This window comes from Aquarana catesbeiana, linkage group LG06 (genome assembly GCF_042186555.1).
Source record: "Aquarana catesbeiana isolate 2022-GZ linkage group LG06, ASM4218655v1, whole genome shotgun sequence".
Taxonomy (NCBI): Eukaryota; Metazoa; Chordata; class Amphibia; order Anura; family Ranidae; genus Aquarana; species Aquarana catesbeiana.
In genome coordinates this window covers 46,074,161-46,097,172 of record NC_133329.1, presented here as the reverse complement: position 1 = coordinate 46,097,172, position 23,012 = coordinate 46,074,161, and the positions used below count along the sequence as shown (strand labels likewise).

Sequence of the window (23,012 nt, the reverse complement as noted above, 5' to 3'; positions counted from 1 at the left end):
GGGAAAGACTCATCCCTGTGCGGGAGTTACAGACCAATTTCTCTACTAAATACGGATTTGAAAATCTTTACCAAAATAATATCTACTAGGATCCAATCCCACCTCCCCTCCTTAATTCACCTAGACCAAGTGGGTTTTGTCCCAACCAGGGAGGCTAGGGACAACACCACTAAAGTACTAAATCTCCTACATGTGGTCAATAAGGGGAAAATTCCCTGTATTTTTCTAAGCACGGACGCGGAGAAGGCCTTCGACAGGGTGAACTGGCAGTTTATGTTGGCTACCCTGAAACACATAGGCCTGGGTGGTAACATGATAGGCTGGATCAAATCGTTATATGGGGCTCCTTCAGCGCGTGTCCGGGCTAACGGGATATTGTCAGATCCCTTTGCAATCAAGAATGGGACGCGCCAGGGATGTCCCCTATCCCCACTCCTCTTCGCCCTGTCGTTGGAACCTTTTCTGCGCACCGTGAGAGCCAATCCGGACATCTCTGGGGTGGATATGGGAGACTCACAGCAGAAAATTGCCGCATATGCGGATGATATGTTGTTCTCTCTCCCCAACCTCCTTAGGGAATTTAAAACATATGGTGACCTTTCAAATCTGAAGATTAATTTCAATAAGTCCGAAGCTATGAGCATAGGAATTCCCATTCAACACCTCACAGTCCTCCAATCCAATTTCAAATTTAGATGGACCACCTCTGCTTTGAAATACCTCGGAACATATATCCCAACCAAATTTTCACAACTCTTCCCTCTGAATTTTCCCCCCTTGCTGACCAAAGTTAGAGCTCTCCTTACCAAATGGCAAACGGGTCTTCATTCGTGGTTCGGGAGATGCAATATTATTAAGATGTGCATCCTGCCTAAATTCCTCTATCTTCTCCAAGCACTCCCGATCCGGATTCCCTCTAGCTATTTTGACCAAGTCAGAGCAGTATTCTTTGACTTCATTTGGGCCCATAAAAGACCTAGACTGAACAGACGACAGATTATGTTACCTAAGCAATATGGGGGTCTGGCAGTCTCAGATCTTCGTAAGTATCACCAAGCAATTCACCTAACAAGACTGATTGACTGGAACCGACACCGATCCACGAAACTATGGACTACCCTGGAACAGACTCAATGCGAGATACCACTGAACAGAGCCCCCTGGTGTCATAATTCCTTACCAAGAGACATTAAAAACCATCCACTAATAGGCACTACCATACAAATATGCGCTGCTCTTTTTGCGCGCGCAGACCTGGTGTCATCGAGGTCCCCTCTTCATCCGATACTGGGAAACCCAGAGTTTGTCCCCGGTTATACAGACCCTGTCTTCCGGGCAATGAGAGTAGCGGGTCGCTTCCAAGCCTCCCACTTTAGGATCAATGGTAGATGGCTGACACGGATAGAACTCATGGATTTAGATGGCCCCTTCCATCTAGATTTTTGGAGAGCTCAGCAGCTTAGTCACTTTCTTAAATCACTACCACTCCCAAGTAGCCCTGACCAGAATCTAACCACCCTAGAGACTTACTGCACAGAAGAGGGTGCTGTGTCCCATATGCTATCGGCCACATATCAGTTGCTGATTGCCCCATTAGATGGTCATCGTCTTCGTTGCTTGGATAATTGGGAAAGGGACCTACACTGCACTTTTTCCACAAGACAAAAACAAAATATCCTCCAATGCACTTTCAAATCTTCAATTTGCTCGAAAACGCAAGAGACTAACTATAAAATAATTACTAGGTGGTACAACACCCCGGCAAAGCTACAAAAGATATTCCCCGGTGTTACGAACCAGTGCTGGAGATGTCAGAGAGAATGTGGAACAATTCTCCACATCTTCTGGTCTTGTCCTCTGCTGGAGGGGTTCTGGAAAACCATCCAGCAGACGCTGCAGAAGTTCACCGAATACCCAATTCAGGCAGACCCAGCTCTGTTTCTGTTACATGCATCTGACAAATCCCAGAAAGCATACAAACGAACGTTCATACCCCACTTGCTTGACGCAGCGAAAGCCTGCATCCCCTTGTACTGGAAATCCACACAACCCCCTCCTATCAGTTTATGGGTTAGGAAAGTAGAAGAAATCAAAACAATGGAGGACCTAATTCTCTCAGCCCGTCACCAGAATGAACGCTTCACCAAGAAATGGTCCATTTGGAACGTTTTCTTCTTTTCAGACGAAGGTCAGACACTTTTGGGGAACTAACATAGTTCTACTATGCTATACAGGTATACTACCCTTTTAGGGTCGACTGGCTTTGCCACACTGTTTTTCAACTCGCGGAGGGGCACGCGTGCTGCCTCGGGGCACTAAGGTGGTCCCACGCCCTCCCCTCCCTATGTTTTTATCCCCCCTCCACCCCCCCCCTCACGTTTTCCCCCTTCCTTCCTCTCTCTTTCTTTCTTCACCTGCCTCTCTCTGTTCTTACTAGGGTTGTAGTGGTTGTAAGGGGTAACTATTAGTGCCCCGTGACCTATATAGCCCTACTCTTTTATTAAACTAGAAAATCAGGAGCAAGACTTGCGGAACCTTTTGACAGTTTTAGTGCAGCCTAGAAGTGGGTTGCCTTTATGTTCTGACTGAGGTCATGGTCAGATACAGTCCTAATGTCAGGATACCAGTATTCTATTTTCTGTTGAGTTGAACATGACATGGAACTACGTTCATACCACTGTATGTTATTTTGTGCATGTATGATCTCGAGATGTTATATTTCGCTTCGCTTGTCTTGTGTCCTTTCAATAAATAAAGAATTTGAAAAAAAAAAAAAAAAGTTTCATTTCTAAAGAGATGTCCGTTTAATACGGAATTAAAGGCCTCAGTCAGTACCGGAGCCAGGATAGAAGCAAATTTTTTGTAGTATAAGGCCAAAAAGCCATCCGGGCCCGGGCGCTTATTCAACTTGAGGGATTTAATGGCCATTAAGATTTCACTAGAGGAAATAGGGTTTTCAAGGCATTCGCGATTGGCCAAAAAAATGGATGGAAGAGTAATTTGTGAAAAGAAGGAGTCTGCGGATGCCTGATCTAAAGGATCTTCCATTTTATATAGGGAAGCCAAATGTTTTTGAAAGGTATTTAGGATTTTTATAGGATTACTGGTATATGTATCTTAAGACAGTTTTAAATGTATTGGATGAGAGGGGCGGTTTATCTTGTTGAGAGCCTGGGCTAGAAGAGTATTAGGTTTGTTGGCTTTAAAGTAAAATAGATGTCTGGTTTTACATATATTTTTATCTGCGAGATCTGAAAGGAAAAGGTTGAGATTGAAACGTGCTTTATCCAATTTTAATTTGGTGGTAGGGGAGGGATTCGATTGGAAGATTGCATGTGCAGAATTAAATTTTGCTTCTAGTTTTTGCTGAATTAGGCGTTTTTCTTTTTTGATGAAAGAAGCCTGGCGAATACAAACACCTCCGATCACAGGTTTATGCACTTATGAACCGGATAATCCTTTAAAGCTTTTTCCAAATCTAAGGAATGAGATGGATGAGATAGGATAGAATTATTGATAAGCCATGTGGGGTCATGCGCTTTAGAAATTAAAGAAGAGTGGTTAATACAGCACTATGGTCTGTCCACGCAAATGGTATAAGAGAAGAGGAAAGGAGTTCCGGGGGTCATACCTATTGTGATCAATATGTGATCAATTCGGGAGAATGATTTATGAGGATTGGAATAGAAGGTGAATTGTCGTTTTGTAGGCTTTATTTCACGCCAGGAATCTAATAAAGAATACTGTTGAAGTAATTGTTGGAAGGTATGTTTTCGCGAATTAGAGGAAATGGGTATTGGGGATTTGTCTAAAAATTGATATAGGACTTGGTTCAAATCACCACAGATTAACAATTTGCCAATTTTGTGTGTATAAATCACCTGTAGCAAGTGTGAAAGAAATGATGTTGGAGTTTTGTTTGGGGCATAATAAGATACCACTGTAATTGGGGAATCGGATAAAAACCCTGTTAGTATTAGATATCTCCCTTCAGGGTCCTTGATCTCTGTTTGGAGGGAGAAAGGCATTGAGCGATGGAATGCCACCAATACTCCTCTTTGTTTGGTTTCAGCTGAAGCCGTAAAAACTTGTGGGTATAAAGGGCTAAAATATTTAGGAGTTGCAGTAACAGAAAAATTAGTCTCCTGGAGACACATAATATACGCCTTAGTTGATGCCAATGAGCGAAAGACTTTAGTCCATTTCTGTGGTATATTTAAAACATGTACATTTAAAGCAAGTATATTAAAGGGGGCCATAGGAAGTGTATAAGAGGAATATATTCAAAATGAGTCTGTAGAAATTGTGTTGCCACACTTACCTCGGAGAAGAGCAAGAACCAGTAGAAAAGTAGGAAAAAGTTTGTAAGATAAAGAAAAGGGATAGGGTTAATGTAAACAATCATTATTAAGCTTAATTATGCAAATAAGTAAGAAAGTGGTGTACTGGGCACACGAGAATCATGAACCCAGAGGCCTAATAGCTATCCAGGGAATTCCCCCTAAACAACAGGAGGGAGGAATACCCAAAGATAGAAAGATGGAGAAAGCAGTGACAGTCTCCCAAGACCATGACAGCCAAAACCTATAGGCAAAAAGTAGAATGTATTAACACCCAAAATAGGCTATAAGAAGTATTAAAGCGGGGTTCCACCCAAATTTTGAACATTATCTCTATGCATTCTCTTCTTTGCCTAGATGCTGACATGCTGTGTAAAAAAATTTAAATCGCCGTAATTACCTTTTTTTTTCTAATCTTCTTAGCACTTCCTGGTTTTCCTCCCATGGGAGTAGGCGTGTTTCTAGCCTCTCCCAGACCTCCCACAGTCCCCTGGGAGCTAGTCTCAGGCTTCCCAGCATGCATTGTGCAACAGCATCATCACAACATCTCTGTGAATGCTGGGAGCACAGCATTCACCACATCCAGGAAAAACATGCTTGTGGGCTTCAAATGCCCACAATGAAAATGGAAACCGCCTTCGGTGAATTTTATAAGTTATTCTTTACAATGAAGTCGGACACAGGCGGACTTATTACACAGAACATGGGAGTAGATAATCATGAGAAGAAAAGTTTGTGAAAGAACTCCAAAAAAAAAAAAAAAAACGATAGATAGGTGGACCCCCGCTTTAAGTAAGGGGATAGGGTAAATAGGAAGGGTAAAAAAAAAAGGGGGAGGTGGGTAAGAAAGGATAGGTAAGGGAGGGTGGAAAACCATGAGTCGAACATATTACGCGACTATATAAAAAAGGTATAAACTTCTGTACTAAGTCAGTTGACCAGTTGGTTAACAAGGGTAAGAGGGAGGGGGGGAGGGGTAGTTATAAATTTGATACAAAAGAAGTATAATTCTGGAATAGATGAGGTTAGGGATAAGAGTGAGCACTATTCACTCATGTTGTGTATCAAGTAAGAATGAACTAAGGGTAATGATGTTAACCTTTACCAACATGTCAAATGAAATAAAAAGAAAAAGCAGAACTTTGAAAATCTTAATCCAAAAATATATGGATCAATCAGTCCATAGTATCCATAGGTTCTTCAGGAGAATTGAAACGGCTGCATTTAGATGAATTTTGGCGGCTTCTGTCATCTTTAGCACTAGAGGAATCTTGTGAAGAGTCACGTGTGGCACGACGGCGAGGACCAGGAGAAGTAAAAGATCTATCTATGAGATGTAGCAGGGTATTTTGCAGCTCATCATTGGATCTGCAGGTATATTTGGCACCTTGACAGGTAAAGCGTACAGAGAATGGAAATCCCCATTGATATGCTATTTGATTTTCTTGAAGGATTTGAAGAGGTTTTAAAGCTCTCTGTTTAGCAACTGTGATTGGGGAAGGATCAGCAAACAGCTGGTAAGGTTGACCCTGTTTTTTGATTATATCGTGAGGTGGACCTTCAACTTTGCGTGGCATTAGCCCTATGAATCCTGTCAAGCTCTAATCGATCTATTGGGATTGATGGCAGTAATTCTTGGAATAGAACAGTTATAGTCAATTGGAGATCAACAACTACCTCAGGAATTCCATGAATGCGTAAGTTAGAGCGACACGCTCTATTCTCGAGATCTTACAAAAGCATTTGTAAAGTGAGATTTTCCTCTTTAAGATTTTCCAGTTGACAAGTATTGGACTGTACATGTGTTTCAACATCTTCTACTCTATTTTCTAGGTCAGATGTACGTAGGCCTAATTCATGGATTTCCTTAGCTAGGCTTTCTGTGATATGTTTTGAGGTCTGCTTTAGTGCTTTTTGAAGCATCTCTTCAAACAGTTTTATTACATTAGGATGTAAAGAGTCTGGTTGTACAGTTTGTGAAAAAGCAGTGCATTCATTATCAGATTCAACAGTATCAGCTCATCCTGTGGCTGCTGTTTCTGCCTCTGTTTAGTAATGCAATAGAAGCTTGTGTGAGGTGAGGGGGGCGGCGCCATTTTAGACCCCTAGGCAAAGTGTCTCTGATATTCGTTTTAACAATATTCTTTGGGCAGTCCCCGCCGAACACCATTTCGTGTCCCCAATACCTCAGTGAAGGTTGACAGCTCTCTGTGTGCTATATTCAAAGCCGCGCGGGTGTTCTATCTGGCCATGGAGTCCCGGGAGATACGGAGCTTCAGCAGGACATGTCTGCCTCAGCCGGCTCTGCGCATGCGCCCCCCCCTAAAAACGCTTCTAACCTCAAATGCTCATAACTGCTGCTAAATTTACATAAAGGAGAAATGAGACAGATCGCTGCTCCAGGCGAGTATAATAAATCCACCAAAAAGGAAGGGCTGGGGGCTAGCTCTGGCTCGCAACCGTGAACATGTAGACCAAGTGAGAAGAAAAAAAAAAAAATCACACCTCTACTTTAAGAGGCAACTTAAGGGCAGAATGAACCGTTTTGATCAGAGTCAGGATGAAAGCCTCTGCGCTTGAGAGGCAGACATCCACTGAATCTTCCTTTGTCCAGATTGTTCGAAAGCACACTCATCTGCCGGGCACTCCACTGAATCCTGAGCTTTTTAGCTCTTACCCATTCTCAACCCATTCCTGCTCCAAACTAGGAGACTCCAGGGAGGAGAATCTGTCACGCTTCTTGCCACCCCACGGGATGAAGGCAATCATGCCAGCAATCCTGTGCTCTAACCAGTTTAGGACTGAGGACGGTTCATCCTTAGTGATAAAGGGTGAAGCAGCAGCGTTGAATGTGGACACAATACCAGATAGGCGCAGCGGCTCAGATTGCCCGGAAGCCTCTGGTCCTTCAGGGGATACAACACCAGGGATACGACTAGGTTCACCAGGAACTACTGATGACGTAAATGTGTCCCTTCCCTGTAGTGTTAGTCCTGCTCCTCTTTTTTGGAAGACATTTAATTGCCACAAACAAAGAGTAGTTGGGTGTAGATTAAACACCTCAGAAGGGAGACCCTTTAATAGGGCTCACCAAGCCCCCTATGCAACAATCTGGCTAAGCACCATAGCCTGCCAAGCAACACTTGGTTTTACGTGACCTGGGTAAGGAGAAATGAACTGCTGCAAGTGTCTGTTCAGAGCCTGCTCTGTGTCCCACAGCTGCCTTCTGGAAGCACCGCATGCTTGGCCTACACAGCTTAAATAAGCTGGGTGTGCACCAGAATGTTTGTGCGCACATGCATGGTCCCGGCGGACGGGCATGACTGTATTCGCGTATGACGCAAATCTTTGTGTGCCCAAATAAAGGCTACTGCGCATGTATGCCGAAGCCGCGTGCACCATGGCCGCCAAACAAACTGCTAAGTCCAGTAGCACTTTTGCAAATGCACCTCTGTCACGGCCACCAAACAGCAACTGCTGAGCTCAATAGCAATCTTGCGAATGCCACGAATGATAGTGCGCCATCATACAGGTAGAAAAAAAGCCAGACACAAGCAAGGTAAACTTTGCAAACACCCACAGCTTAGCCCAAAACTCCCCCGTATGGTCACCGCACACAGGTGTCTAGCCTTTAGCTAGCTTGACTGATTGTTACAATCACTGGGAAACACCATAACAATAATAAAATAAAGGGGTTTCACTTACCTGTCCAGGCGCAGGGCCACTTAGAAACTAAGGGCCCAATCCTCACCCTTCATGCCGGGTTCCTGTCACTTGGACCTTCAAGGACTGGGTACCCTTTCATATTTAGGGTCCACTCCCTTGGACCTGTACAGCACCCTGCAGGAAATGCGCTGTAGTGTCCAGGATTTCCACTCCGCAGGGTCCAGCGCTCGAAGGTCACTTACAGGCAAAACCTTAAAGGATCTCGATTCTTCTTTGCGAGGCTCGGGTACCATTTAAGCATAAAAGCCTGTCAAATGGATTTGATTGATTCATTTTTGGAACAGTTTGTGGAACCGTTTGTGGGAATAGAGATCTGTAGCTCAGAGAGCTCAACACACTGTGCCATCCAGTACCAGAAACTACCCTCAGCAATGTATATACATACATATATGTACAGTGCCTTGAAAAAGTATTCATACCCCTTGAAATTTTCCACATTTTGTCATGTTACAACCAAAAACGTAAATGTATTTTATTGGGATTTTATGTGATAGACCAACACAAAGTGGCACAAAATTGTGAAGTGGAAGGATGATAATTGTTTTTCAAAATTTGACAAATATCTGAAAAGTGTGGCGTGCATTTTACTCTGATAAACCTAACTAAAATCCAGTGGAACTGTAGCACCCTCTACCATAGGTAGGTGCTAGATGTGTAGTGTTTGAGGTTCTGTCAGCACAGGCAAATTTAAACAGGTGTAATGCTGCAAGCTAGGCCTGTTTGTTTTTGATCTGGGGGCAGGGAGTGGTTAGTGCAGCAGTGGGTGTGACTGACATGTGCTTCAGCTCTTGGGCACCTCCCCTGCTTTCAGTGAGAATGGCAGGGCTGAGAGTTGGAGTGGCATGGAGTACATGTGAGGAGCCCTGACCAATCCCCAACTAGGATTGGCAGGGGGCAGGCCTCCTACACATACTCAGTCAGCCTGCTGGGGAGGAGTTGTCGGCTGGGTGAATTGAAAGATGGAGTGCTAGACTGCGTGCTGGAGAGACACCCCCATCTGGGGGGGGGGGTGGACCCGACGGAGGAGCTCGGAAGCTGGGAGGGAGCCTCTCCTTACACAGTCATGGAGAGGTGTCCTGAAACAGGAGCTGGAGGAGCAGTTGGTCTGCATGGTCCGGGTAGATCTTTCAGGGAGGACTCAAGATGGGAGTCGGTGAGTGAGGCACAGTGGAGGTCTGGAAGAGGCATGCCAGGGGAGCTGGGTGCAGAGCCATAGAAATGAGACGGTGGGGTTTTGTGTCAAGTCGCTGCAGTCTGAGGACTCAATATTTGCAAGTCGGGCTTGCTGGGATCAGAAGTCCGCCAAATATGCTTCCGTAACGAAATGTTTCAGGGCCATCAAGAAGGGGTACTGCAGGCCCCTGGCCCAATATTCAGCAAGTAAAGTTTCAGATAGGAATTATTCAGAGTGAGGCCTAGTCAGGGGAGCTGGGTGCAGAGCCAAAGGAGAGACTGTGGGGTTGTGTGTCAAGTCGCTGCAGTCTGAGGACTCAGGATTTGCAAGTTGGGCTTGCTAGGATCAGTAGTCCACCATCAAGTATGCTTCAGTAACTAAATGTTTCAAGGCCGTAAAGAAGGGGTACTGCAGGCCCCTGGCCGAATATTCAGCAAGTAAAGTTTCAGATAGGAATTATTCAGAGTGAGGCCTAGTCTATTCAAGATGGTGGGACAGGATGTCTAATGCTGTGAAAGGGAAGTGTTGCGCAGGAGGTGAAGAGTCTTGGAGGTAGAAGTCTGCAGGGAGAGTGCAGAGGTGGGAGAAGTTCTGAGGTGAAAAAGTCTGTCAAGATAAGAGTCCACCATTTTTGTTCTGTGAAGATAATGAGTAACCATTTGCCAATGTGAAGCCGGATCAGCTCCAGCATTGCAAATGCTAATTGTTCTATGGGCATCCAATATCCCTTCCCCCCCAACCAATTTCAATCCTACAAATAAAACAAAAGACTTTTCATTGTCTACTAGGGATGGGCTGAACACCTGTTCAGTTAGCATCCAGAACATGCGAACAGGCAAAAAATTTGTTCGAACACTGTTAAAGTCTATGGGACACAACATGAAAAATCAAAAGTGCTATTTTTAAGAGTTAATATGCAAGTTATTGTCATAAAAAGTGTTTGGGGACCTGGGTCCTGCCCCAGGGGACATGGATCAATGCAAAAAAAGTTTTAATAAACATCCGTTTTTCCAGGAGCAGTGATTTTAATAATGCTTAACGTGAAACAATAAAAGTGAAATATTCCTTTAAATGGAAATATGCCCTATTTTACAGGCATACTATAGACACCCCCCAGGTACGAAATTTAAAGGAATATTTCACTTTTATTGTTTCACTTTAAGTATTATTAAAATCAAAGCTCCCGAAAAAACGGCCATTTTTAAAACTTTTTTTTGCATTGATATATGACCCCTGGGGCAGGACCCGGGTCACCAAACACTTTTTATGACAACAACTTGCATATTAACCTTTAAAATTAGCACTTTAGATTTCTCCCATAGACTGTTAAAGGGTGTTCCGCGGCTTTTCGAATTTACAGCGAACAGCCCAGATTGTTCGCTGTTCGGCAAACGGGCAAACAGCCAATGTTTGAGTCGAACTCTCGTTCGACTCGAACAGATAACCCATCCCTATTGTCTACAAGTGTGACAGATGTGTGACAGATGGATGTCTGGCAGCAGGGTGAATTTGCGTGGATGTTAGTAACTCATAGCAACCCACCGCTACAGAACCAATTGCCTTCAGAAGTCACCTAATTAGTAAACAGAGTCCATCTGTGTGTAATTTAATCTCAGTATAAATACAGCTGTTCTGTGAAGCCCTCAGAGGTTTGTTAGAGAACCTTAGTAAACGAACAGCATCATAAAGGCCAAGGAAAACACCAGACAGGTCAGGTATAAAGTTGTGGATAAGTTTAAAGCAGGGTTAGGTTATAAAAAAAAAAACTATCCCAAGCTTTAAACATCTCATGGAGCACTGTTCAATCCATCATCCAAAAATGGAAAGAGTATGGCACAACTGCAAACCTACCAAGACATGGCCGTCCACCTAAACTGACCGGCCGGGCAAGGAGAGCATTCATCAGAGAAGCAGCCAAGAGCCCCATGGTAACTCTGGAGGAGCTGCAGAGATCCACAGCTCAGGTGGGTGAATCTGTCCGTAGGACAACCATTAGTCGTGCTCTCCACAAATCTGACCTTTATGGAAGAGTGGCAAGAAGAAAGCCATTGTTGAAAGAAAGCCATAAGAAGTCCCATTTGTGAGAAGCCATGTGGGGAACACACAAACATGTAGAAGAAGTTGCTCTGATCAGATGAGACCAAAATTTAACTTTTTGGCCTAAAGGCAAAACGCTATGTGTGGTGGAAAATTAACACTGCACGTCACACTGAACACACCACCCCCACCGTGAAACATGGTGGTGGCAACATCATGGTGTGGGGATGCTTTTCTTCAGCAGGGACAGGGAAGCTGGTCAGTTAATGGGAAGCTGGATGGAGCCAAATACAGGGCAAATCTTAGAAGAAAACCTGTTAGAGTCTGCAAAAGACTTAAGACTGGGGTGGAGGTTCACCTTCCAGCAGGACAACGACCCTAAACATACAGCCAGAGCTACAATGGAATGTTTTAGATCAAAGCATATGCATGTGTTAGAATGGACCAGTCAATGTCCAGACCTAAATCCAATTGAGAATCTGTGGCAAGACTTGAAAATTGCTGTTCAGATTCTCTCTATCCAATCTGACAGCTTGAGCTATTTTGCAAAGAAGAATGGGCAAAAATGTCACTCTCTAGATGTGCAAAGCTGGTAGAGACATCCCCAAAAAGACTTGCAGCTGTAATTGCAGTGAAATGTTGAAAGGTGGTTCTACAAAAGTATATAACTCAGGGTAGCCAAATACAAATGCTCGCCACATTTTTCACATATTTGTAAAAAAAAAAAAGAAAGAAAAAATTGAAAACCATTTATCATTTTCCTTCCACTTCACTATTATGTGCCACTTTGTGTTGGTCTATCACATAAAATCCCAATAAAATACATTTATGTTTTTGCTTGTAACATGACAAAATGTGAAAAATATCAAGGGGTATGAATACTTTTTCAAGGCACTGTATATTACATATATGGGAAATATCAACTAAATAGATTGCCACACATTGCATCACCTGAAAATGTACATAGCCTTAATAAAGAAAACTAAAGCAGCCACCACATATAAGGACTTGTAAACTGCAATATACAGTGCATTTATAAATTATTCAGACCCACTTCACTATTTTACATTTTGTTATGTTGCAGCCTGATACCATCACTGAGGCCCTACTCCGATCTGGGCTTTATGGCAGATGGAAGCCTTTCCTCAGTGCAAAACAATGAAAGTCTCCTTGGAGTTTGCAAAAAGGAGAGGTTTCTCTCTAGCCACTCTGCTACAGTGTTGCCAACCGCCCGTATTTTTACGGGCAGCCCGTAAAAACAGGGCACTTTTTCCCCACCCGTAATTGTCCGTAGCACGGAAAAAGTGCCAGTAAAAATGGCTGTGACCAGCTCAGCTTGGAACTGCGCATGCACAATTCCTGGAGATGCCCGAGAGCCAGCTGCCGAGACGATCCGATCTTCACCTCTGAGAATTGCTCCGCCCACCACCGCCTCTCAGCCAATCAGCATTACTTTAACCAGCCCTCCTCCTGCAGCCCGCCATATTTGAAGATGCAGCCAGCCGAAAGTGTGGCTGTGCTGTATTTAATTGGGCGGGAGTCTGCTCTGCTCTCTGCACTTTATATTACCAGGCATCACCCTCCCTTTTTCTCCTGGCCCCATTGTGACAGAGGAGAGGCACGGCTGTGGGCTACATGTTCTAGAGAGCCTGCTTCTCCTCTGTCAGGACCGGAGCAGCTGTGAGTCTGTGACAAGGAGTGAGCCAGAACAGGCTCTCTGTGATGCCCCCCTCCCCCTTCTGCGGTCAGCAGAATGACAACGGAGATCAAGGACACACAGACAGAGCTGTGTGCATTCTTTCTTCACCCTTCTACCAGCAGTGGGGGTGGTGATTAATAAAGCAGCAGCAGGACTGAGCAGTTTGCAGAGGGGGACACGGAGTTGCAGGTAATCATTGTGCAGTAACCCCTAGCAACCGAATGATGGACAGTAATGTATAGTAACCGAAAAAGTGCTGGGCAGTAATGTATAGTAACCGAATAGTGCTGGGCAGTAATGTACTGTACAGTAACCGAATGATGGACAGTAATGTATAGTAACCGAATAGTGCTGGGCAGTAATGTACAGTAACCAAATAGTGCTCGGCAGTAATGTATAGTAACCAAATAGTGCTGGGCAGTAATGTATAGTAACCAAATAGTGCTGGGCAGTAATGTATAGTAACCGAATAGTGCTGGGCAGTAATGTATAGTAACCGAATAGTGCTGGGCAGTAATGTATAGTAACCGAATAGTGCTGGGCAGTAATGTACAGTAACCGAATAGTGCTGGGCAGTAATGTACAGTAACCGAATGGTGGGCACTGGGCAGTAATGTATAGTAACCAAATGGTGGGCAGTAATGTATAGTAACCGAATGGGGGGTAGTAATGTACAGTAACCGAATAGGGGTAGTAATGTACAGTAACCGAATGGTGGGTAGTAATGTACAGTAACTGAATGGTGGACAGTAATGTATAGTAACTGAATGTAGGAGCAGTCTCTCTCTCTTGCTCTCTTTGGGGACAAAAATTAAGTGTAAATCTCTCCAGTTTGACATAGGTGACAAAATACTGATGGGTTACAATAATCCGCCTTTACTATACTCAAAATAAGAAATGTTTTTTGACCTAATATCTACCTTAAATTACATTGCTAATTGCACATGTAACTTGTTTGTTGCCTAAATACTGAAATTCGCACTTAAAACTGTAATTTTTTAAACTTTTGGAAATGTCAGTAAAAACTTGGCTGTGCCAGTAAATTTTAGGTGTCGTGCCAGTAAATTTCAATCTGGTAGGTTGGCAACACTGCTCTGCCATAAAGCTCAGATCGGTAGAGGGCTGCAGTGATGGTTGTCCTTCTGGAACTTTGTTCTATCTACACACAGGATCTCTAAAGTTCATTTAGAGTGATCAACAGGTCCTTGGTCTCCTCTCTTGCTAAGACCCTTCTCCCCTGATTGTGCTCTTGGGAAACTTCAGTGCAGCAGAAATGTTTTTTGTACCTTACCCAGCTCAGTGCCTTGCAATAATCCTGCCTCACAGCTCTGCAGGCAAATCCTTTGACCTCATGGCTTTTGCTCTGATATATTATGCACTGTCAGCTGTGATGCCTCCTATAGAGAGATACGTGCCTTTCCAAATCATGTCTAATCAATTTAATTTGCCACAGGTGGACTCCAATCAAGGTGTAGAAACATCTCAGCAATGATCAAAAGAAATGGGAGGCACCTGAGCTAAATTGCAAGCATTGTTGCAAAGGGTCTAAATACTTTTGCCAATGTGATATTTCAGTTTTTCCTTCATCATAATCTGCAAACATTTCTAAAATTCTTTTATAGATTAAAGAGAAAAAAAATGAATTTAAGCAAACTATCAGGCTGCAAAATAACAAAATTTAAAAATGTGAAGGGGGTTCTGAAACTTTATGAATGTGCAGTATTACATTTTTGGTCTTAGGTTTAGAGACACTTTCATTTTTATTAGATGTTTTTTTTTTTTTCTGTGATTAAAAATATCAAGACAGTATTCTCAGTGGGCCTTGCATAATTTAGATGGTTCCATTCTTATTATTTATAGGATAATATAACAATGGGCGATTTATCTTTGTAGTTATCATACTGTTGCTCTTACCTGTATGAATTTCCATTTATATCTGGGAAAACCAATGTATCATCAGGATCATGGTCCTAAATAAAACAGAAAGATTAAGACAAAAACTGTATAATTAAAAAAAAGTAATTATTGCAGAACTCTAGTTTAAGGCCTCATGCACACAGGGCGTTTCCACAGCTGCTTTTAGCAGCGTCAGGCGTTTTGGGTTTTTTTGCAGCTTTAAGCGGACCTTCAGTCATTTTTTCAACTTTCCATCTATTAAATCTTCTGTTAGAAGAGAATGGGATAGAAATATGGACTTTGTAGGCACACGTATAGATTTAGTATAAAAATACTTTAAATGTATTTAATTGGATAAAGTTAAAAACATTGTATACAATCACATATTAAAAAACATGTAAGTGAATGACCTCAATGACCCTCATACCACCTCTGGTACACACAAGTAAGCCATATATATATATATATATATATATATATATATATATATATATATATATATATATATATATATAGATGTACAGTGGTTAGTACATATAGTAAGGGTATAGAGCCAGAGGTAGTTAGGTGCGTGGGGTGGTTGAGTCATATTGAGAAGGAAATCACTCTACATGTTGTGCACGTTTGATGTGCTTTACAGGAGTTTGCGTATATAGCTGGAAACTTTTTAAAGGTAACAAGATGTAGAGTTTACAAGTGAATGCGGGTCAAGAAAATTGTCCCAAAAAGAGCAGGCATATAAATACAGCTATATAAGGCTGGTAAGCATCACTTCTGGTAAGAGGTGATGGCAGACGCACACAAAATTAGGAGATGATTCTCTACAATGGCGGTGTAAGTGAGCTGTAAATAGCTGTATTTATATGCCTGCTCTGAGCCTATGATTTACCATATCTCAAATTTTTGGGAGTCATTTTGGATGGACTTGAATGACCCCTGATTGGTGAGACTGTCCAGTTTGTCCAGAGTATCCAGCGGACCGAGGTAGAGGTGTGTGGTGGACGGAAAAGACATTTGTTTTGTATTTTGACCACTTAGTAATATGATGGTCAACACTTGTTGGTAAGAGGATCCATGTGCTTGCTGATGGTGGAAGGAGCTGCTTTACACCAGGACATGTCTTTTTGAGCACTTATGAGGTGTTTTCAGGACACAATCTTGGGGACTTTGGACTTTTAATATAAATTTTTATTTTTTAAGCACTACACTCCTTTTTGTATGTCTTAGATTTGCTACCAACAAATCACGTTAGCTGCTGGAATATCTTTGTTACCTGAGTGCGAGTATTTTTTACTAGTTTGAGTTTTTCATGTGTTTGCACCCCTGCTCTTGGAATCCTTGGTAGCCAACTTTGACCTGCACAATCTGCAATAGACTCATCACTGAAGATGTTTCAGTCTTTTCCAGAGGTATTTAGAGCAGCGAGAAAAGTATGATTAAATCTTTTTGCACAATCTGTGTCACACTCCCTGTTTAGCATTGCATTGCTATGCAACAGAACTGATAAATGTCCACCATTATGTTTTTCAAGGTACCCGTGCATGCATATTGTATAGTTTTGATGGAAAAGAGTAAAAAAAGACTCCTTCTGATGATACTATAGAACACAGAAATAAAAAGCATTAAATTGTGCTATCTGACATGCAATGTATTAGTATTAATTTTCTGTAGACATTAAAATGCATATTAATGCACTAAAATTCATGCAAGTTGCCTTTACTATAGCACAGCATACTGCAGCACAGAGATATCAATGTGACTGAATAGCCTGTATGCCAGATTTAGGTTTGCAGAGATTTCCTGTAGTACTGGACTGAGTTTTACAGTTGGGAACAGCTCAGATGTGACAAATGCCAAACAAAAGACAATGGCACAGAAGTACAGTATTACCTTCCCACAGAGGTCACAGTCTATCTCATCTAAATGAGAAGAAGAGGAAGCTTCTTCTGGCAAAATCTTCAAAACTTCTCCATGAGACTGGAAACTTTCACTGCAGAAGGCTAGAATAAAAAAATTAATTTTCTAAATAGGTTACAATAGCTGCATCCTTTTTTATTGTTTACATGATATTTATCCTGATAGTTTGATTTTTAGTGGATATTGTAGCATTAAACCCCTGACAGTCTATCCTATTTCTCTGGTATCCAGTTGGAAAGTGGAGATGAGAAAACCTGCCTGTGTTTAATTAGTGAACAACTCATCAAATCCTGCTTGAGATCCACGGAACCCAAACTTAGCTGCAAATCCAATGAAAGTCTATGGGGGGTTATCTTGATTGAAAATTCTGTCCATTTTGGGGGCTAATATGTAAGATATTGCCAAATGATGATATTTAGCAATGTAAGCTAAAAAAGTGTTCTCTGTATCTGTTATCGGTAAGAAATTGTTCAGTGGGAAGAAGGTCCTTTTAATGCAACTTCAAGGGTGGCATGGAAAAACCACCAATCATTTAAATTACAGGCTTGGGTGATGCCTTTAATACTGTTGCATGCAGTTCTTTACCTAAATGCATTCTTTACATTAAGGTAAGAAACCTCCTGTGCTGCAGGATCCCCCCAGCCCCCCCCCCAACACTTACCTGAGCCCCATCGCGATGCGGGGTGCCAGGAAGCAGCTGCCCTCTCAGTTCTCTCTCTCCTCATTGGCTCAGAGACAGCAGCGGGAGCCATTGGCCGGTGGGGCAGAGTGTATGGACACACAGAGTGTGGTCCAGGAGCGAGCCCACTTAGTAGCTTGCTATGGGGGCACTTAGCAGGCTGGGGGGCCGAGTAGCCAGGAGCACCAGCCGGGGACCCCAAAAGAGGAGGATGGGGGCTGCTCTTTACAAAACAATTGAGACACACCTAATATTGAGTAATTCCCTATTTTGCTGCCAAAGGGCTACAAACATTTCTGCCCTGCCACAGAAGATCTTGTAACCTATGGTACCTATCCAGGAACCGCTGCACTACTAGATTGAGGACATGTAACAGGCATGGCCCATGTTTCAACTTTCCCTGCTAGAGGTTGGAAAGCAGATAGGTGCAATTGTCGTACACCACCATCCCTGGCTCAAACTGCTGTGGGGTTAACCAGCACTGATCCTGCCTCTGCAGAATGGAAAGAATATCTTCTCAGTGTGGCTTATGTTCCCTAGGAAAACCAGTTGCAACATTACATGACATCTTATGGAAGTTTGGGGAATTTTGACATCTTTAGCCTGAGTCGTTGTATAGCCTCTTAAATAAATAAAGAGGACAGGTGTTTCAGAGGATGACTCAGAGAAAGTTCGAGAAAGAGGAGGAGTAGGAGGAGGTTGAACAGACAGCTTTGGCATTATCACCACCAGGCTCCAGTAGTGGGCCCCTTCCTGTATCCATTCCCAGCTGCCAGCAAAGTCAATCAGTGGGCCATGAATGATACATACCATCCTTGCCGTACTTGCCTGGATCACATGTCTGTGGTCATGTGGACCTTGCTGCTAAACACATGGTCCAACAATGAGGAAACATTACCTTCCACATAATGATGGGTAGGGATAGTCATACAGGCAAAGACATGGTGGCTAGGAACCTCCTAAGGCAGTACAACACAGTCTGCAAATTCTTAAAAAGGGGTCAGAATCCACCAGCTAGAAAGGCAGGAATCGAAAAGCCATCACTTTAGCCAAGCAGGCATTTGTCAGGGGATGCATTGTATATTCCTTTACTTCCTAGCACTGCTCAATGCAGTGATGCGGTGATGGCTGAATCAGAGAAAGGTTCCTGCCTATGCATAGCCCAACTTTGCATTGTCCCATGCAGACCCACTTCCCTATTGGAGCAGCCATAGTGTAGACCTCTGATACTCCCTGCCATACCATCATCCCTAATGCTGGAGGCTGCTGAGAGGGCATGGTTTATAGTGGAGACAGAGGTGGAATGGGAGGAGCTGGAAGGAGGAGTAGGAGTGAGATGTAACTTTCTGGTGCTGTTTCCAGTGAGCTGCGTGATGAGAGGTCAGATTCATGCACTTGGTACCCAAAAATAGAGACTACAAATAACAGTATGATCTGCTGCACATGTGCTGAAAAAAAGCATACACAGCTTAACACTGGGGAATGGACCAGGGAAGAACTGTGCCCCTCCCCGGAGCTCTGCTATCTGTTGGAATAGGCTGGCTGCCAGTTGCCCCTAGATGACACCCTTCCTTGTTAGGATGACACCTCTTCTGCCTCTTACTCACTTTCCTCCCCTGTACTATATAGCATTCAGGTACAGTCAGAGAAGTCATCATCTCCCCCCTCATCTCTAAAATCAATTTGGCAGTATGATTGGCTGCAGGAACATCACTGCCAGTTGGTTGTCCATGACTGCTGTCCCTTCACTCTAGGCTCGGCTTAATCTCCTCCAATATCAGAGCCAAGTAATTGCTGTGTAATGATAAAATATGGCCTGGTGCACCCCGTGATGCACCTCCATCCTGATATAATATAGAAAGTTACAACAGTTTGCCCATGGGACTTTAAATGAGGTGCGACACACCCAATGATGAAATATAAAATGCAGATTTCTTGGTACATACAATGTCAACAAATAAACACAGACAGATACCGTATTGTCAAACAGATTTGTGGTGCTATACATAACATATTTTCATAGCCAGGTACAGTATTTCATAGAACAATCCATAGTAGGTATGAGAATGCATCCTAGTAGTCCGACGCGTTTCATTAACGTTTACCATGGGAGACTTCAGAATCCAGGATTTGATTAACCTCATATTCTTGAGATGGACTGGTAGGAGGGGTTGCCAGCGTTGATGAACGAGAAAATGTATTCAACAGCTTAAGTAGAGAAACGTACATGAAAGGAATTGGGCATTTTAAGATGAGAGGACAAATGGAGTCTATAGCAAACTGGGTTGATTCTGGCAGAGATGACATAAGGCCCAATATAACGAGGTTTAGTAGCCAACCAAACCTTGTCCTCAGGCTGAAATAGAGGGATGCTTTGGCGATGTTGGTTAGCAAATCTTTTGTGTCTGTTGGCTGTCTGCAGAAGTAGGGTCAGGACTTGGGACCAAATCTGATTCATACTCTTCTGCATTGCCTCTAAGGCAGGGATCTCAGGAGTACAGGGCATAGGCAGAGGAAGACGTGGGTGTTTACCAAAAACTATGAAAAAAGGAGATTCCTAAGTGGTGGCATTAAGATGGTTGTTGTGAGCTAATTCTGCACCAATCATCTTGGTGGACTGACACAAAAGTCTAAAGGAACTTCTCCAAGGACTGGTTGGTTCTTTCAGACTGTCCATTGGACTCTGGATGGTAGGCTGAAGAAAACTACAGTGATACTTCCAAGGATTTACAAAGAGCCCTCCAGAATTGGGCAGTAAACTGAATCCCACGATCCAAAATTTTACTGATAGGCATCACGTGGAAATATTTCATGAAGACTGGCATCAATTCTGCTGCAGATGGAAATGAGGAAAGAAAGAGTGTGCCATTTTGGAAAATCGGTCTACTACAACCCACACTACAGTACAGCCCTCGGACAGAGGAAGGTTAGTTATAAAATCCATAGCAATGTGGTACCAAGGCTCCCTGGGGGTAGACAATAGGTAGGGGTCCTGCTGAAGCTTGGTTAGGGGACATGATACTGGCACAGGTCTGGCAGGCATTAGCAAAGTCCATAACATCCTTGCGGAGGCTTGGCCACCAGTAGAGACGAGAGAGGAACGTTACGGTCCTACAGATACCCAGGTGGCCAGATAGCTTAGAGTCATGAGCCCAATGTAACAGCATCATCCTAGAATTTACTGACACAGAAATTTTCCCCGTTGGAGTCCTGAACCAAGGTGAGAGCAAAAACTCATGTGGGAGGAATTATAAACTCTGGTTTCCCGGGGATCTCCGAATCCTGTGAGTCAAAGGAACATAATAGTGCATCCGCCCTGGAGTTGGTCATCTGCGGTTTGAAGGTGATGAAAAAACTCAATACATGAGAAGAAAAGTGACGAGCGAGACTGTCACGAATTCAAGTGGTGGGCAGAGTGGAGGTATTGGAAGTTCTTATGATCCAGGTAGATAGTGATCTGAAAGGGGGGGGATGGGGCATCCCAGAAGGTACTGCCATTCTTCAAAGGCTAATTTCGCAGCAAGAAGTTCACGATCTCCTATGGAGTAATTTATCTCTGCTGGGGAGAACTTCTTTAAGAAAAAAGCACATGGACGTTTAGTCCCACAAGGTGATTGGAAAAGAATGGTCCCAACTTCTACAGAGGAGGCATCCACTTTGATAGAGAAGGGCTTGGAGACATCAGGCCTCAAGAGAGCAGGCCAGAGAGGAGAGCCCGCTTTAAGGCATGGAAGTCCCCCACTGCGTCAGGTGGCCAGTTCCTAGGATCAGCATCCTTCCGGGTAAAGGCTGTGATAGGTGCAACCAGAACAGAATAGTTGGTTATTATAGATATAATAGAATGAGTTGCCGGTAGTAGTTTGTGAAGCCCAGAAAGAGCTGGATAGCCTTCAGACCGCCAGGCCAGGGCCAATTGGAGATAGCAACAACCTATTCAGGGTCCATGGAGAGACCATCTCTGGAGACAATGTAGTCCAGAAAAGGTACTTGAAATTGTTCAAAGAAGAATTTTTCTGCCTTAGCATAAAGCATATTCTCGTTGGCATTGGAGGACGTACAGGACATGAAGCCTGTGCACAGGAAGATCTGGGGAAAAAATAAAAATGTCATCCCTGGTGTTAAAAGCAGTCTTCCACTCATCTCTTTCTTTGATGCAAGTTAAATTATAGGCTCCTCTTACATTAAGTTTCACAAAAACTTGCGCCCAAGAAGTCAATCAAACTACTCAGTAATAAGTGGCATTGGGTAACGTTTTGAACCACAATGACATTTAACCCTCAGTAGTCAATACGAGGATGAAGGGAACCGTCTGTTTTCTTGACAAAGAATAACCCCGCTCCTATCTTGTACCATGTTATCCCTCTAGTGCCCAGCGTTATCAAACTGACATCATATTTATGAGCCAAACCAAAGGGATTATGGGATTGTTCCCCTGCATGACTATGCATCCAGACTACAAATCCCAGGGATCTTTGCTACCACCAGGGGGATTGCTGGGAAGAACTATAAAAGAAACCAGAGATGCACCTCACGCACTCGTCCTCCAGGGCCTCGTGTGTGAAGGACCTCTCCATGCAGGGAGAGTGAGGTTGTGGCCTACCACACAGTCCACAGCATTCCTACCTGGCCGAGAAGGGATCCAGTGCTGCCTGCTGTTTATCGGACTTCTGATCAGCACCATCTCTACAGTGCACCTACCCACACTTCGTGCTCCATAATAGGGTATCATCACAAGTGAATCTGCATCCAGAAGGTTAATTCGGGAGTCCCTAGCTGGAAGGCATTGAATCGGCCTGGTCGTTGGTGAGAGGGCCATTGCCCATCTTTGCAAACCTTTCCTTTGTTTCATTGGGACACTGTGCACAGACAGCTTTACCTTGGGAACACTTCACTGTACCTTTATCTGAACACTGTACATAATCCTCTTTAGCTACAACCATCACAAGATATACTACAACTCTGTTACTACACCCTATTGGATACAATTAACGAGCTCCGACTGCCATGAAGACCATCAGATCTGCAACAGGGACATTCTGTCATTGCTACTTAAAGGGCCCTTACACCATCCATGTTTAGCTGCATCTCTCATTAGGATCAGTGGTTAAACAGGCTGGCCTGGGTTTCTCTTTCTAGAAGTACTGTCAGTATTGCTGCTTAACTTGTTTATCCTATCAGGTTATGTCCAAGTGTTATTCTACTGTACATAGGTGTATATAATATTCTGTCGTTGCCTTCTATCTCAACTGACATTTCTTAGTAGTCATTTGACTGAGTTTGTGCTGCTATTCCAAACTCAGTTGAACCATTACCTCTTTGTACAACCCCTGTTCGCCAATGTCTTTGATACATTCCGCCAACCCTTGCCAGAAGGCACCGGTAAGTGCTTCATTGTTCCAGGGAAGTTCAGCTGCTAGGGTGCGGAACTGAATAGCTTACTGTCCAACAGTGAGGTTGCCTTGACAGAGGCAAAGATGGAAGAAAGAGGAATGTTGTGATATCAGTGGTATGTGGATCAATCTTCTCCCACAGTGGAGAGGCTCA

General features: G+C 43.4%; 1 protein-coding gene across 1 annotated transcript in view; it reads right to left on the bottom strand.

Annotated features, from left to right (window-relative positions):
• Window positions 1-23,012, bottom strand: part of LOC141148367 (uncharacterized) — a 636,575-nt gene that overhangs the window by 86,582 nt on the left and 526,981 nt on the right. Inside the window, exons 14-15 of the mRNA XM_073635776.1 lie at window positions 16,763-16,872; window positions 14,891-14,946 (exon numbers count right to left, since the gene is read on the bottom strand). Coding sequence (XP_073491877.1) covers window positions 14,891-14,946; window positions 16,763-16,872 — 166 coding nt within the window. The remainder of the gene's footprint in view (window positions 1-14,890; window positions 14,947-16,762; window positions 16,873-23,012) is intronic.